This window comes from Schistocerca americana, chromosome 1 (genome assembly GCF_021461395.2).
Source record: "Schistocerca americana isolate TAMUIC-IGC-003095 chromosome 1, iqSchAmer2.1, whole genome shotgun sequence".
NCBI lineage: Eukaryota > Metazoa > Arthropoda > Insecta > Orthoptera > Acrididae > Schistocerca > Schistocerca americana.
In genome coordinates this window covers 903,177,287-903,196,606 of record NC_060119.1, presented here as the reverse complement: position 1 = coordinate 903,196,606, position 19,320 = coordinate 903,177,287, and the positions used below count along the sequence as shown (strand labels likewise).

The following is a 19,320-nucleotide window of genomic DNA, read 5'->3' as shown; positions in this document are numbered from 1 at the left end:
GATTAAGTTCAGCTACTTTCGCTCTTCGTATAATTGCTAGTCTTGGTAATAAACAGATCAGCCTCCTAACGCAATTTGCATATTTCCACTCAATAATGTCTTATGGAATAGTTTTCTGGGGTAACTCACCACTTAGACATAAAGTATTGATTGCACAAAAGAGAATAATTAGTGGTGTTCACCCAAGGACATCATGTAGGCACCTATTATAGGAATTAGGTTTTTTAACTGCACCATCAGAGTACATATATTCACTAATGAAATTAGTTATAAATAATCCATCTCAATTCGCGAAGAACTGTAATGTTCATACATTCAATGACCTTTCCTATCCGTTATTGAAGCTGTCAGTTGCTTAAAAAGGAGTACATCATTCAGCAACAAAGTTCTTTGATCATTTGCCCAACAACATAAAGTGTCTGGCAGGTAGCAGACCAAGTTTTAAATCTAGATTAAAATCATTTCTTTTGGACAACTCCTTCTGTTCTATGGACGAGTTTCTGTTTCAGAACTGGTAAGAAATTTGTGCCTCTAAATGCATTTGCATGTGTAGAACTAACAATTTCAGTAAAATTAATATTAGCACTATTCATGTGTGTATATATATCTTGTGATCTGACTTGCTGCACATCATATCGATAAAATAATTGTAAAAATGATCTACAGAAGATGACATAACTAAACTAAACCAAAACAACGGCACACAGTACTCACATCAACACAATCACCATAAACTGCTTTCATTCTCTGATGAATCTCCTTTGGTGTGACACCTTTTGCTGTCAAGAATTCAATGACTGCATGTTCCTTAAATCACATTGACCGACTGTCTGCACAGGGTTCCATACTTTACACTGTACAACATAACCGTTCAGTGCTAAGGCTATGGAACAAGCCAGTACCTGCCACATACCAATGCTGCCAATTTTTAAAGAGTTACGAAGGTGGAGGCATTAGTTTTCAGTCAACCCTCATTCTTAAGATATTTCCTCACACGGAGGAGAAATCTACCAGTCTACCATGGGGCATCAGCTTTTGCAGCATCTTTCCCTTCTGTGGTGCATGTCTATCCTCTTGCTATTCCTTTTCCAATCTGTTGGAGAACATGTCTGGGGTGTTTTTGGAAATGTTTCACACTGTCTGTAGCTGACATATGAACGGTCTCACCATTGTTTTTCATTCCTTTTTCCTATCTTCGTTCACCTTCTCCTATCCTTCATCTGCTTGGTATTGGAGGCTCTTCTTTTTTCTTCTTCCTCCCTGTGCGCTCCTGAAGGCCGGCCCACGCGTCTGACATGTAACAGGTGACTGGACAATTCGTAATTCCCAGCCCCGCGTCGACAGGTGGAGTTCGCATGTACTCCCTGGTACAGATCAGGACCAGAGAAGGGTGACTGCCTGAGCTACTACCTTCCCAAATTGCTGATTGGTCCCTCTCTGTCAGGTGTCTGGGAGTTGTGAGTTGTGACCTGATGTTTGAACAATCACCTAAGGCGGGGTGCCCCCTTGTGAAGGGGCCCCCAGTGTGGAGGAGCATGCCATCAGAGACACTGGCAATCATGGGGGATTTTCTCGCAATGAGCCAATCATCTTCACTTCCCAATCAACTGCTAAAAAACCTAAACCGAATGAGGCTAACGATTCAAAGAACCTCCCAGCTGCACCACGGTTCCTCATGGGTTCATTTACTGAAGACGGTCAGTCCTTCGCTACAGTAAATCCGTATATTATTCAGAAAGATGTTGATGCAGTTGCCGGCCCTGTGAAATCCTGCTCTCATTTATAGAATGGCACTTTGCTTTTGGAGACTACTTCTGATTCTCAAGCACAACAACTGCTTGCCATTTCACTTCTCCAGGGCTATCCCATTCGTGTCAAGATCTATAGAACTCTGAATGCTTCATGTGGTGTTATATAGGCTGCTCAGTGGTCTGACTGAGGCCGAAACCCAAACACACTTCTCTGATCAGGGTGTCATTGCCGTCCACCGGGTGATGAAAAGATAGATGCCACCTTAGTACCTTCTCACCTTTGATAGAGAGGCGCTTCTGTCCAAGATCAAAGCAGGCTATGAGGTTCTCACAGTCCGACCGTATGTTCTGACCCTCATGCGCTGCCACCAGTGTTGTCATTTCAACCACACTCATGTCTTGTCGACACCCGGCCAAATGTGTAACCTGTGTTAGGGATGCGCAAGAGGGTGATTGTGCGCCTCCTTCTCCCTGATGTGTCAACTGCACCGGTGACTATGCCACCTCCTCTCGAGATTGTCCCGTGTATCTCAGTGAGTGGACTGTCCATGTTATCCGGGTAAAGGAAAAAGTTCCTTATCCGGTTGCTTGCAAGTCATTGGCTAGTCGCAAACCCTGTGTTCTACCATTTGGTACTTACAGTACTGTTATTGTTACATCTCGCTCCATGAAGGATATAGCCATGCAGACTTGCGACCTCAGATTCAGCTCTGAATATGTGAAATCGCCCAGTCTTATGGTAGCATCGCAGTGCCCTCGTCCAGCTGCACAACAAGCCATCAAACTCTCATCTCATGGGGCAAAGTAACTAGCTACGCAACTGACAGGCTGGGAAGAACAGAAGGTATAGTCCCATGAAAATTCCTACATCCCTCCAGCCAACCAAAACCTGAGTGTATCTCTGCTAATCGGAGTAGATCGAAGAAGTTCAACAAAGGCAAACAGTCTTCTCCTTCACCGACTCTTCTACAGTGTTGCCACATTTTACCTTCGCCTGGCTGCCCTCCTTGTTGCCTGTGCACTCTGCCAACCGTTTTTCTGCATTGGACCCCGCACGCTAACAGCAGAAGAAAGCCAGTACTTAAGTGGACTTCATGGAGCAGGTTCCTCCTGTCTCTGTGTCCTGTAGCAGCGAGTCTTCACAGAGTGGCACTCGGCAGCTGCCGACTTGACACCCCTTCATTTTTTCATCATGACTCCCCTCCAATGAAATGTTCGTGGCCTTCTATCCAGTGAATAAGATTTATGGCTGCTTCTAGAATCACAGCGTCCACTTGTACTCTGCCTTCAGGAAACAAAACAGCGTCCTCATGACCGCTTTGAGCTTTTGAATTTCTTCCTGGCCCATTTTGACCTTCCACCCGAGGTCGGCATTTCATCTACATCTATATCTACATCTACATTTATACTCTGCAAGCCACCAAATGGTGTGTGGCAGAGGGCACTTTACGTGCCACTGTCATTACCTCCCTTTTCAGTTCCAGTCGCGTATGGTTCGTGGGAAGAACGACTGCTGGAAAGCCTGTGTGCGCGCTCGAATCTCTCTAATTTTACATTCACAGAATCTTGAGCGTTACAGTGCTGCCTTTACTGTGAGGAAGCTAGATCACACTCTCACTTCATCCTGATCCTCCACCCCAGGGCCAGACGCTGTTCTCATTCAGATGTTGCAGCACCTTTCTCTTGCGGGCAAGCACTTTCTGTTTAATATGTACAACAACATCTGGACAGAGGGCATGTTTCCCAGACACTGGTATGAAGCCACTGTCATACCCATACCTAAGCCTGGTAAGAACAAACACCTTCCTTCTAGCCACCGCCCCATTTCTCTCACCACCTGTGTTTGCAAGGTGATGGACATGTGACTCATACCCGGCTGGTATGGTGGCTCGAGTCTCATAATTTACTAACCACTGCAGTGTGTAGATTTCGAGTGCGCCGTTCTGCAGTTGACCATCTTTTCACTTTGTCCACCCATGTCATGAATGGTTTTCTTCAGAAATCATAGACTGTGGCCATGTTTTTCGATTTGGAGATAGCCTACGTCACCTGCTGAGGGATTGGTACCCTCAGTACTCTCTATATGTGGGGCTTCTGTGGCTGCCTGCGCTGTTTCCTTAAGGAATTTTTAAAAGACGTGAGTTTTCAAAGTATGTATGGGTTCTGCCTTGTTGGACAACTTTATCCAGGAAAACGGTGTGCCTTAGTGTTCCGCCCTGAGCATTGTCCTCTTTGCTATCGCCATTAACCCTGTAATGGTCTGTCTCCCGCTGGGCATCTCCGGCTCCCTTTTTGTTTATGAGTTTGCCACCAATGCCAATCTTCACGGATCTATCTCATTGGGTGACGTCTTCCATGATGTCCCGATTGTCTTTACTCATGGAACATCGACAATAGCTTTCATTTTTCCACTGACAAGATCAGTGCAATTGGTTTCTCCCACCATCTTTACATCTCGGGCCTGTTGTTCTTCCATTCATTGAAACTACGAAATTCCTGGGGCTCCCACTCAATGGGAAACTCTCTTGGTCCTACCTACCACATGTCTTACCTGGCAGCCCACTGTACATGGTTTCTCAGTGTCGTATGTGTCTTCAGTGGTACTTCCTGGGGTGCACATCGAACCGTCCTCCTCTGTTTGTACCAGTCCCTCGTTCTTTCGAAAATAAACTATGATAGGTTCTTTGTTTACGCATCTGCACATCTGTCCCTCTTATGCTGTCTCAGTACTATTCTCCATTGTGGCCTCCATTTGTCCACTGGCACCTTTTACACTGGCCTCGTTGAGAGTCTGTATGGAGAAACTGCTGAGCTACTGCTGTGCTACCATTGTGACTTTCTCCTCAGTTGATATGCATGCAGTTTGTCTGTCATGCGTGGCCACCCATCCTGTGCCACCTCCTTCGATGACTCCTTTGATTGCCAGTTGTGTCCCTCTTCTCTGTTACCTCCTGGAGTTTGGTTTCAGCTCTTGCTCCAGCAGATTAACTTCACGTTCCTTGCAACTTTCTTGGTGGGTGTGAATTCTTCACCACCTTTGCTTCATGAGGCAGCCCGTGTTCAGCTTGGCCTTCATTTGCTTCCTAAGGACACTACACCAGCATTGTTCTAGTGCCTTCAGTTTCATGATCCTCGCACAGAATTTCGCGATAGTATCTGTGTGTATGCTGATGGCTCTCAGACTGACCATGGTGTCGGCTGTGCCTTCGTTGTCAATTGTGTCATCTGCTCACTTTCCCTCAGCACTCCTCTGAGCCTCTACGCACTATACACAGCCCATCCCTTAGTGCAACAGGTCCAGGAAAACTTTCACTTGCTCACCGTTGATGAAACCACTGTGATGTTTATGTGGATTCCTGATCATGTCAGTCTAACGTTAAATGTGACTCCTGATACTGCTGCCAAGGCTGCAGTCCTTGTACTTCAGGCCACTAGTTCTTACATTCCCTCTGATGATCTCTGTGTTGTCATCTATCAGGAAGTGGTGTCACTTTCGCATCGCCATTTGTCCCTCCTTCATGGGAATAAGCCCTGGGTTATTGAGCCTCTCCAGCAGCTTGGACGACCTCCTCTCGGCCCTCCTTCCATGAAGAGGTCATTTTAACTAGGTTGCATATTGGTCACTGCCTTCTTAGCCATCACCATTTGTTAAGTGTCATTCTCCACCACTTTGTGCTCATTGTGCCCAATTTTTAACTGTCTGCCATTGCCTGATGGAATGCCCTTTTTTTGACTGTTTATGTTCCCATCTGGGTTTGCTGTCTGAGTTATCGGTCGTTCTAGCGAACGACGCCTGGGCTGTCAACCGCGTTTTAGTTTTTGTCCGTTGTAGCAATATGGCGAAGGCCATTCAATTTTTGGTTGTGGACCTCCATTTCTCTGTTGCATATTTTAGAGACCTTTCTCCACGTTCCTGTTTTTAGGTGTCTTCTCTTCTGTCATTGGGGATTGACGTGTAGTCTTTTTTAACTCATGTATTTGTCTTTGTTTTTCACAGTTTTGACATGGGCGTGTATGATCCTAGTTGTTTTTGCGCCCTAAAACAAAACGGGGGAGAGACATGGAAGTCCTTACATTTTTGTCAACTTATGTCTTTATTTATCCTTTAGATCTCAAAATTTATCAGGGAAAAATGCTAAATCTTATCTGGAAATCAGGGAAACATCAAGGAATTTCACTTGGAGAAACTTGTGACAATCCTGTTACCTAATTCAATTTTTAAAATCCTAATCTACAACAAAATTTGATAAATATAATCCAACAACGTATAACTGAGCTGTTGAGAACATTTGTGGTGTAAGCAAAAAATGTAGTTTTGAGATATTTAAGGCTTTATTAGAAATGCTGTAAGTTTTTACATTTTGAATGTATCCAATTTTATTTGTTGCTACTTATAGTTTAAAGAGTAGTGTATTTTGTGATGTATTTTATTATGATTCATATTTAACAATTTTGGAGGGACCTCTCCCCCCATTTGTACCAGTAATGCTTTCAGTGTTTTCACAGGAACACATGTTTCAGTACTTATATCATCATAAAATTAACATATACCAATGTTGCCGTCAACAAAATGTGTATTTAACATTAAGTGGAATAACTTTATTGAAAAGCTTTACAAATAGTATTAACAGAAGCATGCCCACTATACAATAACATACATAAACTGTAAAGACAATTTATTAAATATTGTAATAAAATTTAGCAGTTGCTTCTAAAATATGGGATTTTTAACTATTATTATGTTCCATTAAATGCCTGCAGGGTGGTGCATATTGACTTTATTTGAGTTCTTCCACTAAACGACTATCATCTTTGTTGTTCTACACTTTTAAGTTAAAATGTGTGAAACACAGATAGAATGTATGGTAAAGGTGTAACATGTCTTGTATCTTTGCATGGCTCAGGTCTAGTACGAGAATAGAGTTTCCGTTGCGTAAGCCGAGTAAATTCTTCTGTTTTCTTTTTTGTGTGTAAACAAAGTTCCTGAAATTCCACAAGTTCATTCAAACTCTTCTTGTAAAGCATGATGTAAGGCCTCTTTTTCTGTCAGCCAAGCCAGAAGTATTTTATGAAGGCTATAGAGCACAAATTTAAGGTCTAATCTGAGTCCTTGTCGTGATAGCACTAAGAAGCTATGCTGGTATGCAGATTGTTTTTAGCTGCACCTGTCTTCTGCTGGTCCTTAAATGAATACACGCTTTTTAAATGGACCGTCCCAGTGAGAGCACTGCCAATAGCTACTTTCAAGCAGTAGCTTCATCCCATCAGTGGGTATCTAGTACCTTGTCAAAAGAATATAACTGAAATCTAATGACAGACCTGAGATCTCTATACAGTCGAGAAACAGCAATGGAAACTTGAGTGTACCACTCCATAAATTATCTCCCTTGATCTTTAGGTTACGAGGTTGCAAACTTTCAGTGGTATAGCTCAGATGTTTGTGAGTAAATATGACACTAGAAAGTCATGGGTGGAAAACAAATAACAGAAAGAGTAAAGATAACCACACATGAAATAACTGAACCATTAATCAGTTGAAAGGCATATAAACAAGACTTAAATTGTCACTATGCTTTAGGACAATTTCCTTCATCAGAGGAAACTAATGAAAACATACACTTCCACACTGTTCTGGCCAGGACAATGTAGACCTGTCTTCTTTGTTTGTTAACTTTGAAGAATTTCATTGTTTGTAAGCTTAGCAAGAGCACCAATCTTGAATCTTGGATATGTACTTGCTGACCACTCATTGGTTCCACTTTATCAATAGGCTACACCATTTGGTTTTTTCTCTTCTAGTGGTGCGCAGTGGTACTGCAATGTGGGAATGCATTGTGCACCAGAACTGCAGACTGCAAACAAACAAAGATTAATAACATAACTTCATTTTTTCGAGGTGATAATTGGAACAATAACTACCCCTCATATATTGTGAGTGGTTACCTTTACTCTTTTCATTAGCTGATTGTTTATTTTTCTCATTGACTAATTAATACCATCAAGTAATAAAACAACATTTTATTTCACCCTAAAAGCTAAGGTAAAGGTAGTTGCCTGGGGAGGCTTCTATCAAGTACATAGTTTACATGAAAAACATTTTCATGATCTTTCCACTTTTACCACTCAATTACGTTACTGGTTTGGAAAGGTATAAACTATACAGTATCTACCAAACTGTGGCCATCTTGGCCTTAATAGAAAGAAAATTGGGTGGGAGAATCATCGTGTTTATGTAATGTCTGTCCTTTTCATATTCACTAACAATTCGGTCATACATAAAGCTAAACTGTCCATGTTTTATACCTTATCTCTTAATTCTGTGTTCTTTGATAATTTTGTTTTGTTTCTTTTCTTTTTACAGTTTTGTATGGACTAACAGGAGTAAATTCTTTTGTTGTTGATTTCTGCTTCATACACAGCACAAATGTGCAAACATGCTACATTTAGTGACACTGAAATTTCACATTATAAGCTGAACTTGTGTTTAATTTATAATGCCTTGTTAGTGTTGCTTCAAGCAGTGTTTTTTTTCAAAATCTATAACTCAAAACAAGCACCTACTCTGTGAGTGATTGGTGAAAGTTACTTATGACTCGTATATTCTCGTCCTATCTAGCCCAGTAATAGCTGTTAACTAAGTGAGAAACAACACATGATGTGCTTCCTCTGGTGTTCGATATAATACTAACAAATATCATGTGTTACATAGGATGGGACATTATGGTTAACATGCTGGAGGAGTATAGTCTTTGCTCATGCTATATGTATAGTTGACTTGAGAAATCTTCTATTGCCCTGTGAATGTGATTTGACCTTTCTTCCTATATTTAACTGAATTTTTTTTTCCCCCAGAAATGATGTACTATTGTCAGAGTTACACATGGTAGATCTTGCAGGATCAGAAAGAGCAAAGAGAACAGGCACCTGTGGTGATGCTTTCCAGGAAGCTGTATGTATCAATAGAGGACTGCTGGAGCTGGGAAACGTAATTCAGAGCTTGTCATCAGGCCGTCATGGAAATCATGTTCCATATCGAAATTCTCTTCTCACTTCTGTGCTACATGGTTTGTTACAGAATCAAATGTCAATTATTTATGTTAAATTTAAGCATAAGTTTGGCAATGTATGGTAATTCTGCATATGTAGAACTGTAAACTTTGCAACTTTGGACATTTTATGATGGTGCTTTTAATTCAGTCAGTAAGTTTATTATATATGTACTTATGAATCAAGGAAGCGAACAAAATTTGAGATTTGCAGCTAAAGTTACTTAGCCGATTTTTACCTATTTTTGTGGAATTTTTAAACAACTGTGTAATTTACTCTTTAGTTATCATAATGCGATAGTAATTATCATTCCCCCCCCCAAATTTACAGTATGCAAATTGATTTTGCTTTTATAACAATACTGTAGAAACAGAAAAACTCATAAATGGACTACACGTTTATGAGCTTTGATTGTTAACGAAATGAATACATTTCCAGCTAAAAGCTCCTGTTTAACCGAAATAGATGGCACAGAAATTGCCTTGGCTGTCCCAAGCAGTGTGGTACACATGCAGCATAACATTACAATCTCAATTAATATACATTAAAAGACACAAATTTGTCCTTTACTCAACTGTTAAAAAAATCTTTAGTCGGCAGCTTGATATTCTGATGGCCAGATAAGCACAAAATTCCTTTTAAAAGAACCACAGAGATCCGTAGGCAAAAGTGGTATCTCATATTGCCCCCTCCATTTCCAGTGTCACAGAATACAATTCCCATAACAATAGAGCAATAATTACTATATAATCCTCAACAGTAATGTTAATGACTGACTATACTACTTAAGTATCTTTGAACAGACACTCATATTATCATTTTCCTTTCCATAAATTTTCTCAACTGGAGATAAGAACAACTACTCTTTCTGTAGAAACATTTCTTCTCTATGCTTTCATAACTTTAACATCAGTCACATTTATATAATTAAAAAAAAGGGGGGGGGGAAATAACGAGACATTTTATCATGAAACTTTCAAACAAACTCTTCAAATGTCCATTTTGTCCAGTGTCTCACCCTTTTCTACTTTGCCAAATCCATTTGCAACTTTAGGTGACCGAGAAGCACTTATTACCTTTACGAATTTCTGTTGTAAAAATACATTCACTCTTACTCTCATACAAACGGTTCCCGATGTCAGTGAATCTGTTAACATTGGGTACTTCAGTTATTTGTTATACCTTCAGCAAGTGATAACCATTTCACTTCCTTTGATTTATAGCTATTTCATATCACTGTCAGGACATGTTTGTTTAGGACAACTTTTCCTTTTCATTTGGGTGCTCTGAAGCTAAAAGCATCTCAAATTACAGTCAGTTTACTCCAAGCAAAACCTACATACTTCCGTTACCATCATCAGCTCCTCAGCTTAACATAACAAAAATATCGATCCAGGGAATTCACCTAACATCACTTCGTAACTCTTCTCCCACCACACATTATCTTTCTCCTAATTCATAAGAACTTTCTTTTGCTCCAAGGTATCCATGTTACTGATGTAAGTGACAAGTAAGTGACTTTATTCTTCCTGAAAAATGACAGTATAACATTGCCTCTATTCACTTAACAAACCTTTATTGTAATTTGCCAACCCTACTTGTTCATAAACTATTCTATCAGTTCTATAATCTTTCCATGCACTTGGCAACAATAAATAAAATGACCTCATATTAATGTTTTATTTTTAATACTTACACTAATTAAACTTGTTTCTTAAGACAGTCATCGCTCCAGTTAGTGCAGTTACTACAGACACCAGAATTACTTTCTATTATCCCCTCGGGTTTTGTAGTAGCCATCTTCTGTATTATAAAGCTGCCTCCAGCCCGACACTCCCTCTGCATTTATATACACTACACATAGAGCTTATACTGTATGAGATGGAAAAAAGAACAGAAAACACATTATGGATACATATATTAGCAAGAATGTTTGGTTCACTCTTTTCTCACCTGCCATTATATAAATTCACTTCCAATACATACAAAATTGTAATAAAAACTAAAATTTAAGGTGGCCATTGTTCGTATAGCCTGGCAGATATGATTGATTTGGTTTCCTAACCTTAATTGTAAAGTCACAACCATCCCATCATTATGGTATGTGCCATAAAATAGTTGTCATTGTTGTGGAGACAGTCATCTTCTTTTATATTCTTTTTTGAGTAGCTTGACAATTCACTCTCTCTTTATTGAGCAAGGTGGTGCAGTGGTTAGCACACTGGACTTACATTATGGAGGATGATGATTCAAGACCGCATCCGACCATCCTGATTTAAGTTTTCCGTCATTTCCTTACATCACTTCAGGCAAATGCTGGGATGGCTTCTTTGAAAAGGCGTGGCTGACTTCCTTCCACATCTTTCTCTAATCCGATGGAACTGATGACTTCGCTGTTTGGTGGAGCTCTCATTTGTCATCAGGTGAGCCGTATGAAAAGATTTCCATTGTGATTATGGTGGCACAACTTGAGTTAACAGACTTTGAACGAGAAATGGTAGTTCGAGCTAGACACATGGGACATTCCATTTTGAAATTCATTAGGGAATTCAGCATTCTGAGATCCGCAGTGTCAAGAGTGTGTGGAGAGTGTCACATCTGAGGCATCACCTCTCCCCAAAGTAACCCAGTGCCCAATGGCCTTCAGTTAACAACCGAGAGCAGTTGCATTTGCATAGAGTTGTCAGTGCTAACAGACAAGCAACAGAGTGTGGAATGACAACAAAAATCAATGTGAGACGTATAACAAACATATCATTTAAGACAGTGCAGCAAAATTTGGCATTGGTAGGCTATGGCAACAGACATCTGACTTAGGTAACTGTGTTAATGGTTTGATATTGCATGCAGTGCGTCTCCTGGACGTGTGATCATATTGGTTGGCCCCTAGATGACTGTAAAAATGAGGCCTGGTCAGATGAATCACAATTTCAGGTAGGCTTTGGGTGTGGCGCAGGTCCCACCAAGCCATGGACTCAAGTTGTCAACAAGGCACTGTGAATGCTTGTGGTGGCTCCATAATGGTGTGGGCTGTGTTTACATGGAATGGACTGGGTCCTCTGGTCAAACAGAACTGACCATTGACTGGAAGTGCTACTTGGAGACCAATTGCAGCCATTCATGGACTTCGTGTTCCCAAACAATGATGGAATTTTTATGGATGACAGTGCACCATGTCAAGAGGGCCACACTTTTTTGCAATTTGTTTGTAGAACATTCTGGATAGTTCAAGCTAATGATTTTGCCACCTAGATCATCCAACATGAAACCCATCGAACATTTATGGGGCATAATAGAGAGGTAAGCTTGTGCACAAGGTCCTGCACCAGCAACACAACCTTATGGATGGGTATAGATGCAGCATGGATTAATATTTCTGCATGGGACCTCCAGTGACTTGTTGAGTCCATGCCACTTTGAGTTGCTGCAGGATGCTGGGCAAAGGGAGGCCCAACATGATACTGGGAAGTATCCCATGACTTTATCACCTAAGTGTATTACCACTTCAGGATGAGGGATTCTTAATATTATATATGGGTCTTTAAACAGTTGAAAGAATTTCTGTTTCCTTCCCATATTTATTGCTCTTATTAATCCTTTTAACATATACTGTCTCATCTGTCTTAAAGTTATTAACATTTGTTACATTCAATACTGGTTGTATTATTTATTGTGCACTGTTTCGTAATTTTTTCTAACAATTTCATTTATGGTTTCTTTTTCAAGTCATTCTATTCACAGATTCCTTTAATACTGGTTCACCTATTATTCCTCCCTTTACAATTTCTCAGGGTGCCATTCCTGTGCTAAAGTGTGGCAAATCTTTTAAAACGATTTCAAGCTGGGATATTAACTCTGGCCAGTGGGAATGTCGCTTCATACGATGTGTTCTTAGAAGCAACTTAACTGTTTCATCAACTTTTCAGATCAATTTGAGGTTTAGGAAATGGAGAGATTTCGGAAAAGTTGACCAGAACCACGGGTCAGGGGAGTCTTCTACTTTCATCCCTATTCCTTCACCGTCAACCCTTCTGCCAGAAGAAGGTGGCACTGGCTCAAAAACTTGCAAATTTCTACCCTTTTATGTGGTGTGCTCAAAAAGTAATGGGAATTTTTTTTTCTTAAAGAATCTTTATTTATTCACTAACATCAACTTTGTCGACTTCAAAGTAATTCCCCCTCAGATATAATAGACTTGTGCCAGCTTGTTTTCCAATCTTGGAAGTACTTCTAGAATTCACTTTTCATTGTGGTGTTCAGCTCCTTCAGCAACTCTGTTTTTATCTCATCAGTGGTCACAAAAAAAAGTCCTTTCATGGTTCTCTTCAGCCTCAGGAATAGAAAGAAGTCACAGGAGGGTCATATCTGATGAATACAGTGGCTGAGACAATATAATGGTTTTTTTTTTCTCCAAAAAATCACAAACAGGCAATGAGGTCTGAGTGGGAGCATTATTGTGAGGCAATTCCTGTAAATGTTTTTGCCACAGTTCTGGTTGTTTTCTTCACATTGGTTCAGGTAGTATTTCTTACTGATGCATGGCCATAAGGTAAGAACTCTGCACTAACCCATCATAATCAAAGAAATCATTCAGCTGTTCCTGAGTGATGTCTACCTGACATAATTTATAGTCAAAATTGAACATTTTGGGAACAGACTTTGCTGCTACATGTTTTATGCCCAAAACATCTGAAAAAAATTGGCTTGGTATGAGCCAGAGGACATGCCAACATCATCAGAAACCTCTCTGATGGTGATCCAGAAATTTTACAGAACCATTTTCTTTACTTCTTCCACAATGTCATCAGTGATTATGTGTTTGCATGTCCAAGGCAGTTGTCACCTACAACGTCTTATCTACCCTTTTTGAAACATTTATACCACTTGTAATCTCTTGTCTTACTCATAATAGATTTGCCAATAGTCACAGTCAATATTTCAAATTCAGTGCTGCAGTTTATTCCATTTTTCAAGCAAAATTTAATGCAGATTCTTTGATCCATCTTTTTTGTAAGTAAAAATTCGCTGAGCAGTTGAAAACATGTATAACCTTTTTGACTCTCAACAATAAACTAAATACCCAAAACAGCTGAAAATTCAAACATACATCTGGAACACATATATCAAGACAAAAAAATTTGAAAAGTGAAAGGCCACAAAATTAAGGAAATATCCATTACATTTCGATCACACTTCATATGTGTGTTCTCCTGCTGCCGGTAACTTTTTTACCTGGTTCTTTTGCGTTTCCCCCAACACTTTGCTACTTCACATTGATTTTGTACTTTCTCTTTCCGAACCCTGTTTTCGTGAATGCTACTGAACTGCTGGCTATTTAACAATTTTTCTGCGTTGTGTCTTTATTAATTACTGACTTCTACAGCTGTTCCTAGTTGATTCAGAATTCTGGTTTCTGCCTTTAGTGTTTTTTTGATCTTATCCTTTTTACTTTACTGTCAGCATCAGTAACCATTACTTTTCTTAAGGTCAAGTACTGTTCCATTGGAAACTTAGCAGTCAAGGCCCAATAAAATTCTCAGTGTCAAATCCGTTACTACTAACTTGGATTTCTGGATGTGAATTCCTCCTCAACCTTTTTCTTTTGGAACCTGTGGTTTGGTTGATGCTTGTACTTACATGCGTAGAATGTGCAAGTGCCTACACCATCTCATAAGGTGATCTGAAAACTCATAATTTCCGTAGATAGTTCGTTTGCCGTTTGCAGTAGTCAACTGGACTCACTGCTCAGTTCCAATCTGCCGTGCTGATTGTTCTTCCTCATTTGGCAGTAGTGCTTTGAGCTGAAAGATAGGCTGCTGTCAAACTAACATCACCAAATCAACAAACACCGAGACAGCAGTCTAACTTATAGATTCTTCAACATAATGAACAATATTTTATGTTAACACCTTGCAGAACATCAATTTAATATTACAGTTGCCAGAGCAGACAATGCTCTGTATGCGACAGATCGCCAGCCAAGGTCTAGATAGACACCACTTGGTATCCCTGCACAGGAAGAATCCGGTTGCACATTGTCGTACACGGTGCTATTCCATGTGCTGAGCTCATCTCTGGTGCAGCACCAACACGGAATAAGGAGTAAGCGGCTCCAGATCACAGAGCAGGTGGTGATGTTTTAACACTTGTTTTGCTCCCCAGACATACAGCTTCCGTAGATTACTCCATCTCTACACAGTATTTCACACACAGTGAACTGTCTGTTCTCTTTTCCTAACTTCAGACATTTTGTCAGCTAAGTTAAACCTTGAGTGTGACATGCTATTTCCCTGTGACACTACATATCCCGCCATGGAGGTGAAATATGTCGGAATCATTCATTTCTCTTGAGCTTGAAGTGCTTCTTGAATAACTTAACGCCTTTTTAATATTTTATTACTGATACTGACACTTTACACATGTCTTTTAATACTACTCATATTATTTTCTTTTGAGATCAAGAGGAAATAGAAACCTCATAATTCGATTTCATTTTATTTTTTACAATATTTGTATACCTTTGCACATTTTTCAGAACATATTTTTTTTTTTAATTTATTTTTCTGGTACCTGTATGAGGAACCATATTCCAATTTTGGAACTTGTGTGAAAGTTTTCACTTACATTTCTTTACATCATAATATGTAACTCTTTTGTTATTCTCCTGCAAAAATTATCACTGCAATTAATACTGCTTTGTCGTTTGGATGGTGCTTTTGGAATAGTGTCTCTTAATTTCTTATAATAACCAAAATATTACCTACATTCAGAGAAGAAAATATTCCTGCATTATCCATGATACCTTATGGGTCAGTGTTCTATATCGAATCTAATTTACTCCCTACAGATCATCTTGTCCCTGAGTCCATCTTACCGAGGCATAGGTCATCTCAGCAGTGATTCCATTTAAACCTTTTTTTTTAAGGCCTGGCCCAGGTCATCCACCTAGGCTATTTACCACCTAATCTCCGTATGTATACACATTTTGCTGCCCTTAATACTACTTCGTGGAGCACCTTACCTCCTTGCATATATTGTTTTAATTTGGGTCTCATCCTCCTACATAACACTACCCTTAATTTTTTAAAAGATATTTCATGTTCTTTCTCCCAGTACCTTTACATTGTTCCTCTCCGTTGAGGTGTTCTGTGTTACCATCTTAACAATGGAGCTGCTTTGTAGTAATTTCATACCCTGTTTCTCCTGTTCAGTTAACTGTTATCTGCATATTTAAGATGTTAGCACAGCATTCACTTCCTTCTAAGAACCTGGCTTACTTTTGTAATGTTCCCTCCACTCTCTCCCCCTGCCCTACACAAAGATGATGTAGCTAACATCAAAAGCAACCTCAGTACAATAAGTGTTTTCTTGCTTGTATCTGTTAGTATTTACTTGTTAGTGTGTTTGTGTGTATGTGCAGGTGTGTTTGTACTCGCGTATTAGGCCTGTGTCCTCAAACAGCCATGTTTCCAAGCCACTAGTCTCAAGCCTGTTGTTTCTTCTGTTCACTGAGCCCCTATACAATATATTTAAAACCAACCCCACATATGCACATTGTATAAAAGATAAATAATAATGTCCTCATACGATGAGTGTGAAAGTTGGTGTCACACACTTGTCAAGACATTGTAATTGTAATGGTATTGCACTGTTGTAGATTTTCCCTGTAGTTAGAACTCAATTATCTTATTCTCCCTTTAATGTAGAGCATTACATGCTACCTGATATCCACAGGTATAAAATATATTTATATTTAATAAGGGTTATTCATCATTTTTCATTGCAGGTACATTTACAGTATTTCTTTATATGTTTCTTCTCAGTAATGTGTTTTAAGTAATAAGATAGGACGGTAGAAGTATAGTGATTTGTTGATGAAAGAATATTAAGAGAGTGAAGAATCAGTGTAAGGAAAAGGAAAAGTTGAAGTAATGCATTGACTAACTTGGTGCCTTACATGCATTACAACACACAGACCATGTAAGGCCATGGTTTCCTTAAGGTTTCAATGAATTTACAATGTTCCACCTCCTGACCTTGGCCCCTAGACTTGTATTGTTTCCCAACATTTGGGCATCTGTTCTGTGGCGTCGACGTATCTTGATGTTACATTTATTGCTCTTACATTCTCTGTTTCCAGCATGATTGGATACAAACATATGTGATATTATGTTTTGTTGTTCCCACTTCCTTTTATTATTACATCATTGTGAAGCATTATTGACATTGGAGAAATTAGTTTCTTTTCTTTTCTGAAATCTGTTTGAGTGTCGGTTGTTCTCATGTTCCTTGTGAGATGTATTGTCCCTTCATATGAATTCCCCTCGCTTCATATTTGAAATATCTAAACCTCCAATAGAACATAAAAAGATTGTTTACTGTTGACCAACCTCAATACTATATTTAATTTCTAACAAAGTAAGGGAGTCTCCTCATGAGTACTTTTAGTAAGTATTTTCTCCAGTTGGTTGTTTAAATACTTCCCCCTGGTCAGATGTCACTATATATATTTCTAATAGCTACTTCAAGAATTGATAAAATATTTTGGGTCTAGTAGGTCCAAAGTTAATTTTTCCTATGCAGCCTCAGACCAATACTTTGTTTTAAAGATTTCCTGAAAGTCGTCCCTTGATCTGAATTCTTCTGAATGTGCTTTACCCCATTCAGCCACATCCCTGTCCGATAACTCAATGCAGGATTTACCTTTGTGGAATCTTCCCAATGTTGAGGCAAGGGTTGTGACAATTAGGGAATTGCTTTGCCAAATTTGTGCTGCTCCCTAATTGAAGTTTCATTTGGTACCACAGTAGTGTTCAATCTTATTCTTTTCTCTAGCTTCACCTTTATTTTCTCTATTTCATCCCACAATTAATGAAATTCTTGTTCTGTCTTCAAAGCATCTTCCTCCAAATGAGATGTGTTACTGGAGATAAAATCTTATTTATGATATCTCTGATCAACTATAGCTTTCATTTTTTCCTCCAAACTAGTGTCCTTTTCAATCCCTAAAGTCTCTAGCCATTTTTGGATGTCTCTCACCTGGCCATGCACATTGCAGAATTGATGTTACTTGTTCTCATTCATTTGTAGTAAAGTATTGTTAAATTCTAGGAAATGTTCTCGTACCTTGTTCCTCACAAAACCACATTGTTTGTCCTTTCGTCTCCAGCCTCCCTTTTATATGAATCTAATGACTTTTGTAAGTCTAAAATTCTATTGTTTGTTTCTACTTTCTCTTGCCTCTATTTACTGATACGGATATGTAAACCGTTTACCAGCTTTTCTGAACTAGTCTTTGTATTTTCTATGCTAGCAAACACTTTTTTCTTTCACTCTTCAGTTCATTTGTGGTATTGTGTGTTATTTTGCTTAAAATGTCATGTATCAACTAATTTGTTAGTTCAAATAGTAAATCACAGAGGCCTATCAGTATTTATGATGCCATTTTACATATTATTATTGGCACATGAGCACAGATACACAATATACTCTTAAAGATTATGTTTTTGTGTAAACACAGACACTCCCACTCGCAGGGTCACTGTCATTTACAATTCAATTGCCTTTGTAAATAAATTTTACGTGATACTATTGACTATCACAACATCCTGCTCAAACTACTAATAAAACATTTTGGCACTTATCAGTGCACTGGATTTGTGGGCTGGACTGAAACAGCAGTGGGTCGTCTGGTGTTGGTGCCGTGGAGCAAAGTCTTAGTGGTCTCGTCGCATAGATTTCCCTGATGAATAATCAAAGCAGGGACACGTTTTCTTAGACAGCAAGCTGCTTGGTCGGCTGCTCTCGCTTTTTTGTTATCAGCAATTTGTGTTTCATCAACGGGTGCCATCACTCCTTTTTGTATTTTGTTGATAATTCACTGTAGTCAGATACATTTGCTTTTACCCACTGCTAATAAACAATTTCTCATGACTTCGCTCTACCAAAGTAGATTTTTCTTTTCTTTTCTTTTCTTTTCTTTTCTGATTTTTTTAAATAGTCTTGTTAATGTCTGTTGTCAAGGGCAACCATCCTATTTTCATAGCAAAATCTTTCTTGTTTTGCAATAGTCGCTCTCTTTCCACTGCTCTACTATAATTCACATCAGTCAGAGGGCGCCAAATGTGGTGTCCCAGTGGTTTGATTGGAGCTTGTACTTAAGTGTGTATTATGTGCAATTGTGTAAACAGTCTCATCAGGTGTTTTGAATACTCATGATATCTATAAGTAATTCGATAACCCTTTGCAGTAGTGAATCACCTGCTAGTTGTGCATGGATCTGTAAGAGTAGAACACTGACCAATAAGATATTATGAATAATGGAGAAGTATTTTCCTCTATGAATGAAGGTAATGTGTTGGTTCTTATAAGAAATTAAGAAATGGCATTCTAAAATAGTACATCTGTTAGTGGATACCAGAAGTGAAGCTAGTATATTATCTTAGGGATTTTGTATGGAAAATCAGGAAAAATAGAAATCTCATTCATTCACATTAACCAATGTTCACCTCATTCCAAAAGA

At 39.1% G+C, this 19,320-nt stretch overlaps 1 protein-coding gene across 9 annotated transcripts in view; it reads left to right on the top strand.

The window, feature by feature from the left end:
* The window catches only part of LOC124614989 (kinesin-like protein Klp61F), a 290,420-nt gene that overhangs the window by 147,073 nt on the left and 124,027 nt on the right, over window positions 1-19,320 (top strand). For all 9 annotated transcript variants that reach the window (XM_047142998.1, XM_047142997.1, XM_047142989.1 and 6 more), the window contains one exon: window positions 8,604-8,815. In XM_047142998.1, the coding sequence (XP_046998954.1) occupies window positions 8,604-8,815 (212 nt within the window). The remainder of the gene's footprint in view (window positions 1-8,603; window positions 8,816-19,320) is intronic.